The sequence below is a fragment of the Larus michahellis genome, chromosome 6 (genome assembly GCF_964199755.1).
Source record: "Larus michahellis chromosome 6, bLarMic1.1, whole genome shotgun sequence".
In the NCBI taxonomy this organism is placed as follows: Eukaryota; Metazoa; Chordata; class Aves; order Charadriiformes; family Laridae; genus Larus; species Larus michahellis.
Window position 1 is genome coordinate 50,812,539 of NC_133901.1, and position 19,771 is coordinate 50,832,309.

At 46.2% G+C, this 19,771-nt stretch overlaps 1 protein-coding gene across 4 annotated transcripts in view; it reads left to right on the top strand.

Annotated features, from left to right (window-relative positions):
- The window catches only part of PDLIM1 (PDZ and LIM domain 1), a 45,239-nt gene that overhangs the window by 13,108 nt on the left and 12,360 nt on the right, over positions 1-19,771 (top strand). For all 4 annotated transcript variants that reach the window (XM_074590516.1, XM_074590514.1, XM_074590517.1 and 1 more), the window contains exon 3: positions 9,190-9,274. In XM_074590516.1, the coding sequence (XP_074446617.1) occupies positions 9,190-9,274 (85 nt within the window). The remainder of the gene's footprint in view (positions 1-9,189; positions 9,275-19,771) is intronic.

A 19,771-nucleotide genomic window follows, 5' to 3' on the forward strand; every position in this document is an offset into this window, starting at 1 on the left:
GTACTTTCAGAAGGAGTGCAAAAGCATGCCTTAAATGACACAGTAGTTCAGTTGTTCAGGGCTTTTCTGTGATAAACAGAAATCTTTTACTGTAGCTTGGATAATGCCAGGAGATCAGCAGGCATTTCCCAGTTCAGGAAGAAGTGATGGGTCTCGGCCAAAAAAAGCCTGACAGTTCATTGAGGGAATTCACAGAGGGAAGAACGGAGCACAGTGCAGGCAGTGTGAATGGGTAGTGAGCATTGAAGCAGCATGTTAGCCCCAGAGTTTCTTATACTGGCCTCTAACTTGGCAGCCTGTAATCTTCCTGCAAAGGAGTGCTCCTTTTCCTCTCTGAAATAGCCGTCTGCTTGAGTTAGCAAAGCAGTGCCATGTGGTTCTGGCTGGGAGAGCGGAGGGGAGGGAGGCAAGGGCTCTTTCAGCCTGTGGGCAAGCTCACTCTTAACAGATCATTGAGTCTGTAAAATGTGTTTGCTAATGTTAATTACAAAGTCGTTAACTTTATAGCTACTCCATGCATGTTTCCTCAGCCTTGGGTGTGGAAGCTGCCCAGGGAGACATTACTAGCTGGATGTGCAGCTGTGTAAAGCCATGCAGGGGCTTTGAGTTAGCACAGCCCAACTCTTTTTCAAGACTCCCTTTCAAGGAGGTAGCGTGTGTGGACACTTCTGCTGCTGTATTGATCAATGAGTTCTGCTGACAAGATGGCCACGAGTGTTAAGACTGCAAGTGAAAAACAGTGATCTAACTACTTATCCACTTAGGATTTGATATTTCTACCCATTGATCTATGTAAAATCCATTTTAGATGATTCTATGGGACTTTAAGTCTTTCGGTCCTCCTTCTTTGGGAGTAAAGTTCTGCTTAGGGAAGCATTGCTTACTTGTTTGGAGATTTGATAGCTGCTAGAGATGTGTTTGTATCAGGGAATATGATACTTGCAGAGCACTCTCTCAGAGGAGAGCCGTGTGCATCGTGTGGTCTTTCCTGGTTGTACTCTGGGAATATTTTATCCCTAGCGCCCACTGTCTCCTTCTGGGCCCCCCCTAACCATGTTGTCGCAAATGCAGCTGGACTCAGTGGTCAGAAATGCAATGTAGTCCCTGTTGCTGAGGCTGAAACCCTTCTTTACTTTGCAGTCTACGGCCAAGACCTTAAAATGGCAGATCTTGAGAGGTGGCCTCAAAGGATGACAGAGACATTTTACATCATTTGGAGCCCATGCTTCATCTTCCTGTTCCACTCAGGGTAGAAGAAGGGAGCGAGGAAGGCAGACTATGGGTCGATGGTCAGCTCTCCTCCATGAAGAAAAGAGCATTGCTACTGAGGTGGAGAAGGTGGAAGGCATCTGGGAAAATGAGTGCCACCTGGCCAAGAGATATGGCCTGGGCTCCGTGAGCCTTGGTGGGCCAAACTCTGTCAGTAAGGCTTGACCTTATAGTCAATCAGTTAGTCAGGAAGGCCAACAATACAATCAGGTCAGAGCTGGAAGTTTTTCCTCTGTTGAAGTTGCTCCGTAAGTAGTTGGCTGTGTATAAGAAGGGAAGTATATAATTTGCACCTAAACACCACTAACTCTTGGGCCTGGTCTCCATGCTCTGCAGTCATAGCAGACTGGATCTGCTATGGATCTTAGCTGGATCTGTTGTACAAAATAGCTATGCTGGCAAGGACAAGTGGTCTGGCAGGGCAGCAACTCCATGGGCTGGAGCATCATGCACAACTGGTGCTGAGGGTGTGCCCGGCCACAACAGGCTTTTTGGAGCAGGAAGGCTTCCAGTTCTTTTTTTCTGTTCACTGTCACAGAGATGTCTTGTGAAAGCATAAATCCTTAGTGATCTTTAATTTCCTATCTATCTGATGAATTTTAAATGATTACTCGTGTAAATGATTTCATGTGCAAAATGCTCTCAGACTGCATTTGGGCTGGTAGCAAGGGATCCCAGAAGGGATTTTAAACACGGTCTAAGCTCACATCAGGTGTTTCAGTTCCACCAGAGGCTCAATGCTGTTGTGGCAGTGGGGACTTCATTTGTGCCTGTGCTGTGAATGCTAAAAGTGCATGTGTGTTCAAGAGGAGACTGGATGAATTCATGGAAGACAAATCTATAAAGGATATTATATGCCATGGCAGTATCTCTGCTGCAGAAAGCCCTTAAGCTGGAAGTAGCTGGAGGATGGGAGAATGTTTTAGAGAAGTATTGCGCTACGCTTCTCCTTGTGCTCTTCTGTGGACAAAACCAAACTTTGTATGTGTGTGTGTTCTGCATCTATGCAACCCTCTTCTCTTTTAATGGTAGTCAAGCGGTTAAAATGTATTCATGTTTGTCTGTACTAATGATTATTTGAGAGAAGGGTGAATGCAGAGAATTGAAAGGACTTAAACGCTTCTGGTAAAGGAAATGCTGTTTGCACTGTACACTTGATTGTGAATATCAACAGCATTCCAATGTTTCCTGTTTCGGTATTTTCCTTAATGATGGTAACAGTCCAAAAATGTTTCAGATCGGATTGTAGGCAGGAAATCTAGTCTAACACATGTCACCATTAAAAATGGATCAAATTACTAGCTGAAGAAAACATGCCTGGTCTGCTTTTTCACCCAAAGGTGCAAATCTGTTAGTTTCCAAAGATTTAAAACCCAGCCACAAATTGCTTTCTCTGAATATGCTTTTCTAAGCAGCAGTGCCAGGTGCTTTGCTGTTTGACGTGTGAAGAGAGTTGGAAAGGTCTGTTTTCTGCCTCAAAAGTGGGTGTTCAACAATGTTGGCACATACACCAAATTCCTGCTGAACTTAGCGTGTCTAGCAGTTCCCCGCTCTTTTGTTCATTTTGCTTTTTATTTCAGGCTAGCGAGTGCTTTTAGAAATGTAATTCCCAAGCAGCCAAAGTAAAGGTTCCATTATTGTCATCAGTGGTGAAAAATCATGCTCAGCACCATGGTTTTGTATGGTATGCCCAGAAAGATTGACCTACAGCAGACTGTGCTTCAGTCAACTCAAAACCACCTGGTTGCTAAATGGAGAAGTTTCACAGGCAGAGTTTTTGAGTCTCTCCCATTCGTAGGAAAAAGTAAGTTTGGGATCTTGAGTCTTTGAGAAGAGCTGGTTTTGGTTTTGGTCCTGTGTGGTGTTGTCGTCCCCCCTTTTTTCTTTTTTTTTTCTTTTTTTTTTTTTTTTTGTTCAATTAGGGTGTATACATTGTTGCACTGACATTTTAGTGTCAAAATGTCCCTCCAGGCTGCACCTCTTCCAAGCACACCTCTGATTTTCCTTTAATGGGGGTAAGCAGTAAGATGTGTCCAACAGACTGGAGTAAGCTATCAACTTCCTTTGGAAACTTAGTGTATTTTGGGAACGACGCTCGCTCTGATAAAGAGCATTCAAAGAAGGGAAAGCTCAGGAGGAAGAAATTCTCCTACCACAAAATTCGCCTGATAGCCAAAAGATCCAGGCGTCACTGATTTCAGTGGTAACGCTCATGATAATTTTGACACGTAGCATTGTGTAGCTGTAGCTGCAGATGTACAAAACCAGACAAATGTTCATTGCAGCACAGGTGAAAATTTATTTCTCAAACAAATGGCTCTTTGCCTCTGGCTTTAGTCACCAAATGGGTGGTGGAACTGTGCTCGTAGGCAGCCCTGAGCAACTCAAAGATAAAGTGTGTATTTAGATGGGCTTTTTCAACAAAAGAGATGTGATCCTACGGTGAGTCTGCCCTTCCCTCTATGTCTGGAGGCAGCTTGAGGGTCGTAATAAGAGAAGAATATTTGTGAAAAGGGATTGCAAACATGTAATCTCTTGTTCTGCTCCTACTGTCCTTTTCTTCAGATTTGAAGCTGCTTTTCTGCAGCTCTGCTGCCAGCATAGCATATATTAATGCACCTTTTTTGTTTGCAAAACAGTCTGTTACTTTGCTAAAAGTGATGCCAAGGAATGAAGCTACGTACTTGTTCTTTGAAAAGTGCTAGGATCAGGGAAGTCTCACATCTGCTACCAGCACATTAAATGCATTATCAGAAAGGATCATGTGTAGATGCTTATGAAGAAGGAGAGAGCATGTGTGTGATGTCACCTGCGTTTTATTCGATAGGTTCAGTTGTGCTCTTGCTTGCCCCATGTGTTCCCAGGTCTCAGCCGTGGGGCCTAGTTCCACAAAGCCACAATAGGCTTGCATTTTTGTAGTAGGAAGCTGGTGGAATCTGTTGACTCATTTAGGTTTGCTTTTTGCTTCCCTGCCAGGAAGAGTTTTCCAGCTCTGTCATCTTACTAATAATTCTTTTGGCCCTGGGAAAAGCCTGATGCTCTGTGTGCATCTATATAAGGGCATGCAGATTGCTGGCCCTCCGTGGTGGCTCACAACCTCTCCATGGCTGGTGTGGTGCTCCCAGCCCTCCTGCGTGCTTTCCGGCAGCATTTACTAATGATTGGCACATTCAAAGTCATTTTGTCAAGTCAAGCTTGGCATTTGTTGTGTTTTTACAGCCTTTTTGTCGAGGCGAAATGATTAACTCTGTAGCTGGCTGGTGGAAGAACTGTGTGAGGCTGAGGAGTCAGGTTTTTATCCTTTGTAACTCTGTAATGATTCTGCTTGTGATCAGTTTCTGTTGCTTTTTCTGTGTAGCCAGAGTTTCCCTTTTTTTTTTTTTAAGTGGTTGTGTGAAGAGATACCTGAAATGCAAGGAGGAGAGGGCCGTGTGTGAAGAAATTAATTTGGGGGCTCTTGTCTCTGGGAAATTGTGACTAGCATTGCTGTTTGAATTGGCAATAGGCTGCGTGCAGCCCGAGTACAGTTTTGCTTGCCAAAGCCAATATGTCCATTAATGGATGGTTGCTAAAAGTGATTGCTCATGTTTAAATCCAAGAGCATGTACTTTGCAGCTGTTGTAGCTAAAAGTCTGATTAAAAGGTACCTTCCTGGTAGCCTGAGAGCTCTTGTAGTTAGTTTCTAAACATTATTAAAATGCCTGTCTAAAACTCCGGGGAGGGTTGAAAGAGGAGTTCTTTACGTCTTTCCTCATTTTTCAGCTAGTAAACTTAGTGTTGCGCAAGGAACTTTTCAATCTTTACGGGTTTACTTGCTACTTTGGTATCTCGTATCCAACCCAGTGTTTGAAATGGGAATGTAAATGTGCCTGCCTTTCTTTATGGAACTTATTCACGCAGTTCCTGGCACACAGAATTAGACCCTCTTTTTTCCAGTTCTGAATTTTCCCTCGAAGCTATGGCCCAGCTCTGCATGCAAAGCGCTGATAGCAAAATCTAGGCTCTTGTAATGTTTATATTATACCATGTTCAAGCCAAGCTTCTTGAAAAATGTTGTATTTCGTAAATACCTCTCCAGATTCCTGCCTTGACTTGCATGCAGTTTCCTTCCTCCCCTTCCTACCAGTTCCTCCCCATCCAAACTAGCATCAGAGAAATTTCTTTCTAATCTTGGGTCTTGGTTTCTGCCTGGATGAAAGAGCAAACGCATGGCTTATTCCCTGGCCGTGTCTTGGTTGCTCTCTCTCCTGTTGTAAGGAAACAGCATGGAAATGTAAACTACAGACATGACAAAGTTTGTATATCCATGTGCCTGCAATTAATTTGCTTGGCACTTGTTCCCAGGCTTGTTTGAGTGTCTTCTCTTTCTGCACTGTTTGAGTGTTGCTCTCTGCTGGAGTCTCATTTGAAAGAATACGCATTAGAAACCATATTATAAAAGAAATATTCATCAGTGTAAGCAGGAGTCTGTGAGATCCTATGGGGATGCCGAAACCCGCTGGCTTTCACCAAAGATGGTGGATTCCCCAGCAGGCTGTTGGACATCCAGCCTCGCCACTGGTGGAGAGGCAGGTCTGGCAGCCCTGCTAGCGTGGCCGTGCTCAGTGGCAGGGGTATAGCCTCGCTGAGGGGAGCGTAGAGGTGGTTTTGTGACTGGGGGTCCACTCCCCCAAATTTGGAAAAAATCCTCCAGAAAGCTGCTGCAGTCCTACCCATAGCAGCCTGCTGTGAACTGAAGGCATGGCTGCAAAGGCTGGGTTTGAGCTTTCTACTCTGACGCCTCTTCCCTGCTTCATATAAATAAGATAGGAAAACATATAGATAAGATACAAACACAATGAGTCTAACAAATCTGGCCTACTGTCTGTGCCTTGTGTCCACACTTCCCAGCCTTTCAGAAAATAAGTCCTGGGCCAGCAGTGGGACATTGATGACCTGCACACAGTGGGCTCCACAGGTGGTGTGGTGGGACAGGGTATGCGCCTTGAAAGCCCCGCTAGGCAAAGCCAGGGAGAGCAAAGCTGTCTCCTCTACGTGGCTTTGCTGGGGCCATAAATGGGCTGTTGAGAGTGGCTGAAGGGCTCTGCTGCAGCTGTTGTGAAGACAAAGGGAAGCTTTATCCTCCCAGCCTTAGAGGGACAACCGCGCGGGCTATTTAACCTTTCTGTTTGGATAACTTTTAAACTGAATTGAAAGTAAAGCCCGGAATGACCTTGCTGCTTCCATTTATATCCAGTGACAGACCAGAATGGCAGCAGGCTGGGAAACAAACTTGTGCTTTTTGGCTTGCTAATAACTAAGGGAGAAAAATCTGGTCAAAAAAACCCTATTGGCTGCAGTAGTTGGCCATAGCTGCCTCCCCTACGCTACAGACCAAGGTGCTGCATCACCTCAAACGCGTGTGAGGGGCAGTGGGACAAAAGCAAGTGCCTGGGGTCCTGGGGGGAGGTTTCTGTTCTGTATTCATATATTGACCTGCTCTAAGCTTAAATTTTAAGTCTGAATAAGGCCCTTTGGTGCTTCTGAAATCTGATAATATTAAACTACTGCAAAAGAAAATGCTACCTCAAGAGTACTTAGGTCACTGCTAGTGAGAACTGGCACAGGGATGCCTCATGCTAGAAATCAGCTGAAGTGTTTAATACTGCCTGAACTGCTCTTTCATCTCAGCCAATGTCCACTTGCGTGCAGCCTGGCTGGCAGGGTATTTGATTTCCATATACTTTGCTGTATCCCTAGTTTTTCCAGAGAACATGAAGCTTGGTTGCATGTGATCTCCAAGCACTTTGAAGGAATAAAGTTTTGCATTGATCAACGGGCTGCTCCCTTCCGCAAACACAGTCTTCAAGTGCAAAATACAGCCATCTTAGAGGTGGCTGTCACTTTGTCAGGCTTGATAGCCATAGTCTGGGTAAAACTGTTGGCTCCTCAGACGCTGTAAAGCACAGGTTGCCAGAAGCAAGGAGGGAATGGTTGTGCAACCTGCTCTAGATGAACCTGCTCTGGCAGGGGGGTTGGACTAGATGATCTCCAGAGATCCCTTCCAAACTCTACCGTTCTGTGATTCTGTGCGATTCTGTTTTATACTCACCTGTGGTATGGTGTGCATCCAGTGATGGCAGCTGTTGAGACAAGATAATGATCACATTGGCATAGATCTGATCTCGTGCAGCTGTTAACATTCATATTTGCTAGCCTGCATGTGCCCCAGCTCACCAGACGCCAGGATTTGGGTGGTGTAGGTTGTCGGGTGTCAGCACTGCAGCTGAGCCTGCAGGGTGTGATAGCCTGGAGTCAAAGGTTTGCTGTACCTGAGTGCTTGTAAAGGATGATAACTGGTGTGACCTGTGTCTTTATACTTTCCTATGAAAGGAAGTACAGCACGGCAGACTTCATTCAGGTTTCTTCCGTGTAAAGTCCGGAGTGCAATACATGCAATAGCAGGTCAATAAAATTTCTCCTGTTTCCTGAGTGAGAATGCTGCCTCCTGTCTCTTTCGTCTGAGCTGCCCTCTGGATGTAAGTCTTAAAAAAATTATTTATGCAGCAAATGTCTGGGATATACATGTGCATCACAGTTAAGTTTGGGCTGTTTCAAAAATGTCCTGACATTGGAGGTCTTTTAGAGGAATGGTGTAGACCAGATTGAATTTATTGTGGGTAGATCTACGCCCTGTTTCTCCATCTTTGTCAGTTTTATAAGCTTTTTCTGCTTAAAGTCTGTTTCCAGTTATCCAGTTAATTCTCAGTGGAAGCATTCCTGTTTTGCTAACTAAGTACTTAAATTGTAGCTGGCCCTGGACCCACAAATATCTGGGAAGTACATCTATCTGCAGTTGCGGATTCTACAAAGGGTTCCTGTCAAAACAGGACATGGTTTTCAAAACTCATCCTAAGAGTTTATCAGCCATCTGGTTGCTGCATTATGCAATGTTTAGCACTGAACAACGGTTTTCATTCAGCAGTACTGCAGCCACTCGTTCCTTACTATTAAATGTTTGGGAAAAGTGGCATTGTGTAGTCCATCTGAAATGCTAACTACTGAGAAATGTGGGTGGCATGTTTCCCACAAAGCATCTCAAGCAACTCTAAGCACTTTGCTTCTTCCTCAGCGCTTGTTTGTCTGTTGTTCTTTGGGACACAGCAAAACTCCAGAATGACAGCAGTAAAAGCGGTTGGTTTTGGTCACAGATCTTGACTTGTGTTTCAGGCGACTGTTAGTAATTGGGTCAGACCACAGGCCAGAAAATGTAGACTTTCTCTTGGACATATTATGTCATCTCAGCTATTAGTCCCATTGCAGACTTGGACCCATTTTTCATTTCTGAATTCTTTCTGAATTTTTTCAATTCCTAAAAGCCTCTGTTTGTTCAACATGGATACCACTGTATAAATAAGAAGAAAGTTCTGGAGACCCCAAAAAAAAAATATTTATAGCTTATCCAAGACAGCAGAACTTCAAGAACAAAATGTTTTCTGTGTCATCAATACAGACAAGAATCATTCCTCTTCCTGACTACCCATAAAAGCTGAAACACACAATAATCAGAATTCTCTCACTTAATTAAAGGATCTGCACCTAAGGGGTATCTTCAGCTTCCACTGTTTGGGTGGGTGACCCCCAACTCTACTGCCTGGGTCAGAGCCCATGCTTGTTGTGTTGCTAGTGGAGTTCCGAAGGATAAGCCAGAACAGTCACTGCTGAGATCCTGTGTTTCTCCAAGGACCCTCATACAACATAACTAAGTCATCCAAGTTACATGCCTAAAACGAGGCTGTCTAGATTTCCTCCTGATGTGGATAGTGCTATATACAAAGGACTGGGGAAATGTTTTCAGCTGATGAACTTCAAGTCTTAATAACAGTAATGGTGCTCAGTGATGAAAGTGGATTAACTATTAAAAAAATCTGTGTGTTGCAGAACGGAGTCAAAAGTCTGGTCGCCACTTGTAAATGAGGAGGGAAAGACGCATCCTTACAAGATGAATCTGGCCTCTCAGCCGCAGGTGAGTAATGGAGTTATCTGCATGCTCTTGTTCCCACTTACTCCTGTCTGACTTCAGAGTGGTTTTTGGCCCAATCCTCGAAGGAGCTGAGCATGTGTCAGTCTGTTGATCATACTGGGGATAGCGCGTGCCCCACACCTCCTAGAAATCACGCAGTCCTCGGAAACCTTGAGAGACAGACTCCCTCCCTCGTGGTCAGAAGCCTGCTGCTGTGCAGAGCTAGTCGGATACCTTGCCGAGGGTAAGCTGCTTTGATCTGAGGTGTTGTCTCCTGCCACCTGCATGCTCCCACCTACCATAGGGCACAGCAGGCACCCTAGAGGTGTGGCTCAATAAATCATTGCTACCGTTTCTAAGCCTGTTGATTTTCATAGATAAGAGGGGAGGAAAGTGATTCATTCTTACTGTTTTCTGTTGTTTTTTTTTTTGTTGTTGTTGTTGTGTTTTTTCCTCTTACTAGCAGGTTCTTACTAGCAGTCTAGCGGGAAGGAAAGTGGAAGAGAAAAGCACCAACCTTTTATATTTTTATCTGTGGGACAGATCTTACAGCCTCTGTTTGTAACCTTTTGGCAGCCTTGCTTCATTGGTCTGCTGCCGCTGTCAAGTAAACATAGCAATAAGTGACTGGTGCAAGGGCATTGCCTGGGCTAGGTTTGAGGATTACACTGCACGGATCTACAATAGCTGCACTAAAATCAATGGTGTTTCTCCAGGCTTTCACCGGGGTAGTGACATGGATTCTGGCCCTAGCACACATCCCATGTAAATCTTTCTAGCAATGTAAGTAGCAATAAAGCTAGTTTGACTCTGCAATTAATTAAGTGCTAATATGTCTGTTTGGGTTGGAAAGGACCTGAACCTAAAGTAGCACATGTGCAGCAACACCCTGCCCAGACCTTGGCCTGGGATCTATCCGTGCTCCCTCTCAAGCCAAACTGCTGTGTGTTGCTTGGCTCGGGAGCGTGGTGCGGCATTCTCCAGGTATTTCATAACTCAGCCAAGGCACAGTGTGAGACTGAGGCATTTGGACTTAGGTTGGGAATGGGCCATGCCGTGACACCTGCCTGTGACACTGTTGAGCTGAGATCTGGTCTGTTTTCTGCTGCAAACCTTGAGACTTGTGGCTATTTCTTGCCAAAGGAGAGGGGTAGAGTCTGCAGTGAAGCTTTGTTGCAAGGCTGCACAGGGCTATTGTTTAATTGAGCAGGAGACCTGATCCTGGAGATCAAGTCCCTAACCCAGCCATTAACAAGAATTTAGCTAAATGCCCCAGAATTAAACACAGGGCACTACTAATGCCAGGCAGGAGTTTAATGTAGCTCACTAAGCTTAGTTAACTGCAGCAAGAAACCTGCTGCTGCAGCCCCCCTGTCACTAGCTGCCCCGCCATGCTTTTCCCTCCAGTCCAGCCTGGGTTGCTGGATAGATATCCACTGCTGGTCAAGTACTAAACACAGGCTATTTTAATTAACTGATGCCGCCTCTTACTTAAACTCATTTGCTATGGCAGTTTAAGCCCACAATCAATGGCTATCCCTTAGTCATCTGCCCTTCAGGTGGAGTGTTTGTATGTGAGCCAGCCCTGGGCTGTTTCAAGGAGCCTACTGCAACTCTGTAAGAAACATGGGTGACAGGGACTAACCTTAACTCTAGTCTTTGACTTACAAGTCATGCCCTGCTTTCTAAAATCCAAGTAAAGGGCATCATGAAGGTCAGACTATGCAGGATTCAGCAATAATCCTGGCGGTGGAGCACATTCCCTCCTAAACCGTAACCTTAGTCCTAATCCTGGTTCTAGCCCTGGCCATCATATAGCTATCCCAATGCTGCCAGGCCATAAGCATTGCACAACTGAATTCGTTGATACCAACCTGTAACTGACATCAGCAGGAGAATTTGGTGAGAAACTGACTGCAGAGAGGTTTCTTTTACAAATTTATCTCTGAGCAGTGAACCTTGTCTTAATCTTGCACTAGGAACCAACTGTTGCCTGAAAATGAAGCTTTGACCCCTTGTGATGGCTGATACTAAAGAGTTTTATTTCCTGGTGTAAAAGGAACATTCAAGCTCTCAAGAGAAGTCTTTCCTTTCTTCTTGCCTTCCCTAAAATGAAGCCAATTAAGTCATTTGCAATTGCCTATGTGAGTGGCGCTTGCTGTTCTTCAGAGCACAGGGCTTTCCTTTAAAGGGCTTTCCCTGCCACATACCCAAACAGAGGAATTCAGCAGCATGAGGAAAGATGTATCATGTCTCCAAACCACAAGCTCCCATTTACTCTTCCTGCTTAGCAGTGCCTAAACATCCTAGTCTGCTGTGCCAAAGGAAAGTGTCATGAACACCGTCAAGTTTTAAGGTTTGTTTTCTGTTGGTTTTTTTTTTTTTTAAATACACACCCATTTCCTTTTTCAGTAGCTGACTGCAGTGAGTAAGGTTTGTGGCGAGGTTTGTCTGCTTGGAGCATAAAGTCAGCGGAGCACGATGACTCCTACCAGAGCCATGGCAAGCCATCAGCCGAGTCACTCTGGGGCTGTGTCTTTGCAGCATCACTAGAGCTTTCAGCCAGACCTGCTGCCAGCCAGCAGCAGCAGAGTGCAGAAGATGCTGTGCATGCATATACTAGCATGGCAAACTGCTATGAATTTTACCACAAGGGTGCTGATCTCATCTTTATAACAGGATTGGTGGAAGTTGTCAGTAGAGCCCAGTCTTCGAAGGCAGCCCTGTCTGAGCTGTTCAGGTTTTTTTTAACTCACTTGCCAGTGAAAACAAAATATTTGCTTTCCTTGGCAACAGTCTCGCACTTATTAATTCACTTACCAAAGAAAACAGGACATACTCAGTCCAAGTGGCTCATTTAAGTCCTGATCCAGGGTCCTCTGAAGATGTTTCTCACTGGTTTTGCACAAAGCCCTTTGAATGCAGAAATACAATCATGCGTGTGAAAAGACTTATTTCAGGCTCAAAAAAAAATGCTTTAAAACCTTTGCTGTAGAAATTGGACTGCAATTATTCAAATAAGTTTCCACCTTTCTTAAAATTAGGTAGTTTGATGTTGCCTCGCCTACCTTCAGTATCTTAACTGAAAGTTCTCACAGCACTTGTCCACCTTTTCCTCTTCCCGTTTTATTGGTGCAGTTAAACAACTAGATCTTTGCGAAAGATGTTGTGAAATAAATTAATTTTCAGTTTGTCTCAAGAACTGCATGACTAGCTACTTATTTTAAGATCACTGCTTACACGTTCTTTTACCCCATTTGAAATAGACTATTTGTTTACTTCTGTAATCCTTTTGGAGGCTGATACTTGGTGAAATGCTGCGTCGTCCTGTGGAAGTATTTTCCCTTACTTGGAATGCAAGTTCAAGATACTTTTATGTGCCTTTGGAAAATAAAAAGGCATTCCGCAGCCTCCCATGCATTCCCTGAAGTCCTGAATCCCAAGACTGACTTCATTGTCTAAGCTGACCTTTGCCTGTGAAAGAGCTACAGCCTTATTATTATTTCATTACCATTATCTTTACCCTTCTAAATTAATTTAAACTGAGGCAAGAGTGATGACAAAATCACATTTCATCAGAAGGTGTAGCAGCTTGTCGGTGGTGATGGCTCAGCGGCTGAGCCAGCTTTGTTTTGCGTGTGGCCATGGCAACATTAGGGGAAGGAAGTGACAGAGGCGACTTAGTATATTTACTCAATTATTTCACTTGCACTTCTCACCCACATCCTAAGGGTGATCGCTCAGTGTCATTTTCCCATCAAGAGCTTTTCCTCACCACAGTGGGAAAGACGAAAATAACACGTCTGCCTCTCCCTTCTGCTTAACGTTTCTTGAGGAAAAGCGATCGCAGCAAGAGAGGAAGAGTTACTTGGTGACTAAGGTAATTTTAATGCTTACGGCACTGACTAGAGACCAGCATCACTTTCAGGCTCTGCCAGGCTCTCTGGTGACCCTGGGCCAGGCACTAAGCTCCAGGCCCGTGCGCTGGCGTGCGTGGCTGTATTGCCCCTTGGTAAAATGAACAGTAAAACTCCTTGTCCCACAGACTGTGCTATGTCTTGTCAGACCTGGGCTCTGTGGGAAAAGGTTTGTCTGTTGGTTTTTGTTTTGTTTTGTTTTTTTCCCCTCCCCGTGTTTGTAGGACACGGAGGTCAATGCGGCCTAGGTCTCTGAGCTGAGTGAGCTCATGTAGGAAGCGAGCTGAGAGAGACCAGCTTCGAGCGCGGTCAACACCAGGACTGTCTCCAAAAAAGCTTGTCCAGCTGCCTGAAGGCCACATACCCTGTTTGCAGCGAGGCACAAGTGTTAACATCACCCCTTAAGAATGTCAGTGAAAACTCGTGGTTTGGGATGGGTAGATCGGCTCTTTTTAACCACAGAAGATACGGGCTTTCAAACATGAGGATGTTTTGTTGTGTGGGTTTTTTTCAAATGAGAAATGACCTCCAGACATGCAGACGGAGAAGGTCTGAAGGGGAATCGTGTTATTTGCGGGATGACAATGACAGACAGCCACTGCTGTCTTCCCAAGGTTTCTTGAGAGGGCCTGCCCTGTCCTCGTCCTTGCAGACTGATGTCATTGTTTCCGTCTTGTGTATTTTATCTCCCTGGATACTGAGAAGACAGGGGCTATAGAAACTGGGTGTGTGGCTGGCTTGGCCTTTGATAAGGCCATGCGTGTGTGGGCAATGCATGAAGCAATAGGTATATAAAGTAACAACATTGCTTTTCAGATGAAGGAACCGCGCTGGCGTATCGCGACCTGCTGGTTTTGGTTAAAAGGCGTTACCGCATGGATGTGGAATGTGTCGGGGACCTGGGGGGAGAGGAAGTGGGAAGCCAGCCTTGTTGTTTTACCCCCCTACAATAACAAAACCCCAAACCCTTCTGAGTTTCTAATTGGATTTCAAAGCATTGCAAAAGATCTCCACAGCTGAAAAACCCCAAACAATAACAGAGGGAGAGGTGAAAGTAAAGGCACTTCTTAATATTTGTGATTGCAGCTGATGAAACAGCATGAGGCAGAGTTTGCCGTGAAGATGTCCTCCTCCGAGCTGTGTCCGCGTGTTTGGCGTGAGCAGCCTCCCCTCCGCCATGCCGGCAGGGCATGAGCATGGCCTGGGCTCCCCGGGCGGCTTCCCAAGGGTGAGGATGGAGCCGGGGGGAGGTTTGGCTGCCGGTCTCCGCTCTCCTTCCCCGCCTGCAGGACCGGCGTGCTCTCGTTCACTGAGGTTTGGTCAGGGGCCCATTTTCTTTGAGCTGAGTAAACATTTATGCTGAGAAAGGTTTAATCTTGTTTCCTCTTGGCGTGGCTCTCGAGGTGTGCAGTCCAGGATCGCCCGCCCCCAGCCGCTGGGCTCTGACTCGGGACGCAAAAACATCCCGTGTTTCTGGGGCCCGGTGGGGCAGTGGGTTTTGCCGGCTCGTTTGGCTGCTTTGGGGGCCTGTGAGGGCTTTCGCTTCTCCCTGCAACTGCAGAGCCTGGGCACTAATTATTTTTTTTTAATTTATGCCATAAGGTTGAAGCGAATCCCCTGACTCTGACAGCTGGAGGCTCAGGAAATCACTATGGCGGCCAGTCTTGAAATCATGACTCTGCACCTGAAATGAGGTTTTGGTGGCTTCAGGCAGCGCCCCCTCACCCCATACTTGACCTGCTGTTCCTCTGGGGGCTGCGGGGAGGTGGCCTGGGAAGGGGCAGGCAGGGGAGTGGGACAGTAGCCGGCACCTCAGGCCCCAGCCCTGCCGGCTGCCTTCAGGCTGTGCTGTGGGGAGAGGAAAACCCCGCTTCAGGGAGAGGAGTACCCGACCACTCACATCTTGGTTTAATTTATTTAGCAAGTACAAAAAGCCTCCAGGTTTTTCCTGTTTCTGGTGGTGGTGAGGTCAGTGCTGCCGTGATGGCCTTGGCCACATCACCATGTGGCGGATGGGACACAAGAACTCACCCTCACCCTGGACTGCCCCTGACCTGCCTGAGGACACACAGGACTATGGAGGCATCTGGGTGGCTTTATGCCCCTGGTGCCTGGGATGTGCCCCAACTCAGCAGATGGAGGCGGCTCATCCTGGGCTGTCTGCCCATCTGTCTGCCTCTCTGACAGCTGGGAATTTCCCTGGAGTCCGGTTCCCCGGTTGCTGAGATGAGCGGGTCCCATGGTGGTAGGCATGTCCCTCTCTGGTGCATGGTGAGGAGGAAGCAGCCACCCCCACGGCGAGCTGCTGGCTGGCCGCGGGCATGGAGGTGACAGCTGATGCAGCTGTGGGGCTTTCACAGGCTGGGCTTCAGCATTGCCGAGCATGGCCTGGCGTGAGCGGGACGAAAGGGAGGAAGGGGCCATTGTTTTCCCAGATAATTCCCCATGACGCAGCCTGCAGCCGGTGTGGTAGGAAATGCTGATCCGTTTCCTGCCCCAGCGCAGGGACGTTTTTCCCCGTCCCTGCAGCCTGGCACCATGGCTGTGGCTGGTGGCTCCCTGCCAGGAGGGCTGGGGTGATGGCAGAAGCCCTTGGCACTGCAGCGTCTGCAGTGCATGGCAGGGTCCCCGCCTGTCCCCAGAGAGGGCTGCTACCACCAACAGCCAGTGCCCAGAAAATCCATCTGGCAGGAGATCTGCGTATTTGACCCGATACTGGGGTCCTACAAACCTTGTTTTGGGATTGGGAAGTAGCTTTTCCCTGGGATGGGGGGATTTGCACTTGTGTGTGGAGGGTTTGGGAGCATGTGGGATCATGCTCTAAGGCCACTTGGAGCTTATTCATATAAAGAAGGTATTTTCAGGTAGGGAGGAGGCTGTTGGAGAAACAGCTCCTCTGGCAGTGGCTCCCTGAGTGGCCCTGATCCTGTTGGAAGTCAGCTTCTGCCCAGAGAGGGACTTTCAGAAGATCGATCAATTGAACTCTGTAAACTGGAAGTGGATTAGTGGAACTGCAACGATCCTCTTTGTGCTCAACCGTTGTCTTCTGGTTTACAGCTTCCTCATGTTATATGGCTTATTTTTCTCCTTGAAAGTCTGCTTCATTTTGAAAGTGAAGCAAGATGAGACCTCCGAGTTAAGAAGCAGAGAAGTTTGTGCAGTTGCTAATCTATTTTAGCCTGGGCTAGCCACTCCCCCAGGCATACCTCAGCGAAGGCAGGAGGCTGTTATCTGTGCAGACAAAGTGTTTGAACTATCACAGAATCAGTTTATAGTGGTAAAATACTGCTTTTGAATATCCTACCCAGAGGCTTGGAAGCTTCCATACCCCAGCTTCAGACTGAGATAACCGCTGTCGTTAACCCCGCTCACTGCCGACTGCAGCCCAACTGCAGACAGGGCTGGTGTCGGGGGACTGAGGCAGTGCCATGGCTTCATGGCTTGCAGGAAGGGTGAGGTGAGCACTTCTGGATCTGCCTGTGGATGCCAACTGAAGATGTCTCTGAAAAGATCTAATACTAGTCACACTCCTCTGTACTACCGACAAAGAAAGAACGGGTCACGCTCTGTCTGAATAAGACCATGTCCTTGTGTCTGACTGCCAGCTCTTCCTTTGCAAACAGACTGTTGCTTACGGCTCTTGCAGTCTATGCCCCAGCCAGGGATGCTGTTTAATGCGGCTTGCCCCCTCTTCCTTGTGTTGGGCCTGGGAACGCCACGGCCTTAGAGATGCTGAAACCCCAAGCATCTCAACTGCATAAACCAGGCACTGCCCCTGCACATGTACACAGTATAGCAGTGGTTTTGTGCTGCCATTTTTCACTTGCCTGCTGGTGGACAGGTTTTTGTGAGTGTCATATTTTGGGTTTTTTTTTCCAGTATTAAGTCAGAGACTCTCACATAAACACAGGATTCCAGGAGCTGGGGCTTTAACAAAACTGCTGCATGACACAAGGTCTAGGTGGCAGTTCTGGCAAATCCCTAAATAAATACACTTGACAGTGAGAACGCGTTGTCTTTTGATCGCTACATGAAAGCACTTGTTCTTTGTAAATTCCTTCTACAGCTCAAGCAGAAAGAGCAGTACGGCATGACAGAAAGTGCTGGAGAATTTGGATTATCCAAATGCCCTTTATATTGTTACTGCTCTTGTAATACTTGACTATAGACTTTCAGGTTATACACCTTCCATGCTGTTCTCCAGATGGGATTCTTCTAATCTAATCTTCAGACACCACCTTCTGCATTGATATCTCTATTTAACCTGCTATAAAATCCCTTATAGTCAGTGGACTTCATCCACATGAAAGCTACTACAGATGTCCTGACACTTTTGAAAGCTTAATCTATGGTTTTGGATGTTATTACACAGCAGAACACCTACCTGGTGGACAAAAGTGGGCCAGAGTCTCCTATGTGGATTCTGTGCCTGAGCGTGTGTTACAGTTCTTCTCGGAGTCAAGGTACTAATGTGATTTCAGTCTCTTTCTTCCATCTGTGTGTCTATTTTCTCAGCACTTGTAGGAGCTTAAACATCCTTGAGGCTTCTATCACTGTCGAACTGATTTCGACTTGGCTGACAGATTCAAAAGTCTTTGGTGGGGGTGGGAATGTGCCCACATGCATGTGGAATATGTAATTGACACGCCTTACTTACTTAGGAAACCAGAATTTTTAAAAAAATGCCCCGAATTACTTCCCTTTTTCTAATTCTTGGTTAATGCTTCAATGTTTCCTCAATACAGATTGTGACATGATTAAACTTTGAACCTACTTGACCCGACAGTATAACCCCTGTAGCCTAAAACTTCTGCCTCTGTCTTTCATTAAACCAACTATTTCTATGCATGTCTGAAACTCTCTCCTACTCACGGCCTCCAAATGGTGGGCTAACATGTGTGTTTAATGCTGATATAAGATCACTGATACTTTTCCCTATGGTGTGATATACAGGCTGAAGTAATGATTGTTTTTGCTAAAATCCACAGTTTCTGCCATGGGAAAGACTATTTTTATGAGCGCTGTTATGTGCTTTGAATGAGATTGTAACAAAGGGAGATTAGCTAATTACTCCAGGGTCTTTCTTCCTTTGGTGTGTGGGAAAGCTTCATGGCTGATTTCCATACGCATCGGCCAGAAAACCGTGGGAGAGCAGTCCAGCCGCCCCACACCTGAAGGTCTTGAGCTGCCCCACTGATTTCAAATGGCTCTTAACTCTTGAGTGCGTTTGGATCCACACCGCTCTTCTCTGAGGGATCCTATGCTGTGCTCAATGCTATAAATAGCACTTGAGTGCCATGAAGCGAGATGACTCCCATCTGTCAGTCTGGGAACGCTAGCCAACTGCCTAAGGAAATCTGGGGACATAAAAGTGATTTAAAGAAAAATCTGTAGGGGAATTTAGTCATCCTTGTTTCTAGTGAGTGTTTATCCTGTAACTATAGCTCTATACAGCAAATGCCGTGAGGTGTTCAAAGGGCAATGACGGCTCACTTCGTTACTGTAGAAGTCAGTGCCTGTATGGAGTGGGAGGAGGAACCGGTTGTGTTAATTAGAGCTGGGAACCATGGGCCCAGCGTGTTAAGAAGGGCCCTGTTTCATCCTCTGCCACTGGGTGTTAGCCCTGTAGTGAAGCCAATCCCAATCTCTACAGCTGGCTGAAACATTTCAAAATGCACATTTTGGTGCCATCTTTTTGCCCTGGATGTTTCACCTGCCTCTGTGAATGTTAGTCCTTTCTTCTGCCTGCTCTAGTGAGGCCCCATTGGGCCCACTCCTTGCTTTGGTCAAGAACCTTCTTTGGGAAGAAATAAGCCCTGGATGTTGTTATCTCTGCCCCAAAGCGGGTAATTCGCAGCCTGCTGAACTAGTGATGGGGCTTAGAAATTTCCCTATTTTTGTTAGGGCTGCCTGGGATTCAGAGGAGTCTTACCTCAAGTGTTATGTAACTTGGATTTTGCCCCTTTCTTATTAAATTGTAACCAGTGTTTCTAAGTATCAATAATACCTCTGGAAGCCTTCAGTTTGCAGCTAACCTAGAATGTCTGGGTGATACCTCATACTTCTGGGACTGAAGAGGTCTCTGGCATCTAGCTGGCACTGTCTGTGGATAGTCTTTTGTATTAACAAGGGTCATCTTCCCACCTTTATTGTGGGAATTTCTTGTCCAGAATGTCCAAAGTTTTTCATCAAAGATAGCTGTGAACCCCAGTCTTAGCTGAAGGAGCAGACATGCTCCACAGCATGTGTAGTAATGACAAAGCCCTTCTTTTTGGCTTGCCCTTAGCTAATGAAAGCCAAACTTTCAGATGTCATTGAAGAGTGCTCCTCTTTCTGCCCCTCGTCTTCACTTTTCCATGGAAATCAGCCCTGCTTTCAGGAATTGCAAGGAATGCTTAAAATGGGGAGTTCCCAAGTGTGTGGCAGCCTAAGTGAATAATTCTGTCAGTGTTTCTGAGCTCTTACATTCCCAGCACGTCAACTCTGAAATGTCCTGAAGGTCAGTCAGCCTGATACTATCCAGGACAGGGCCGGGGACCGTCATGACGTGTGGCGGACACTCATCGTCTTTGGTGGTTGTGGT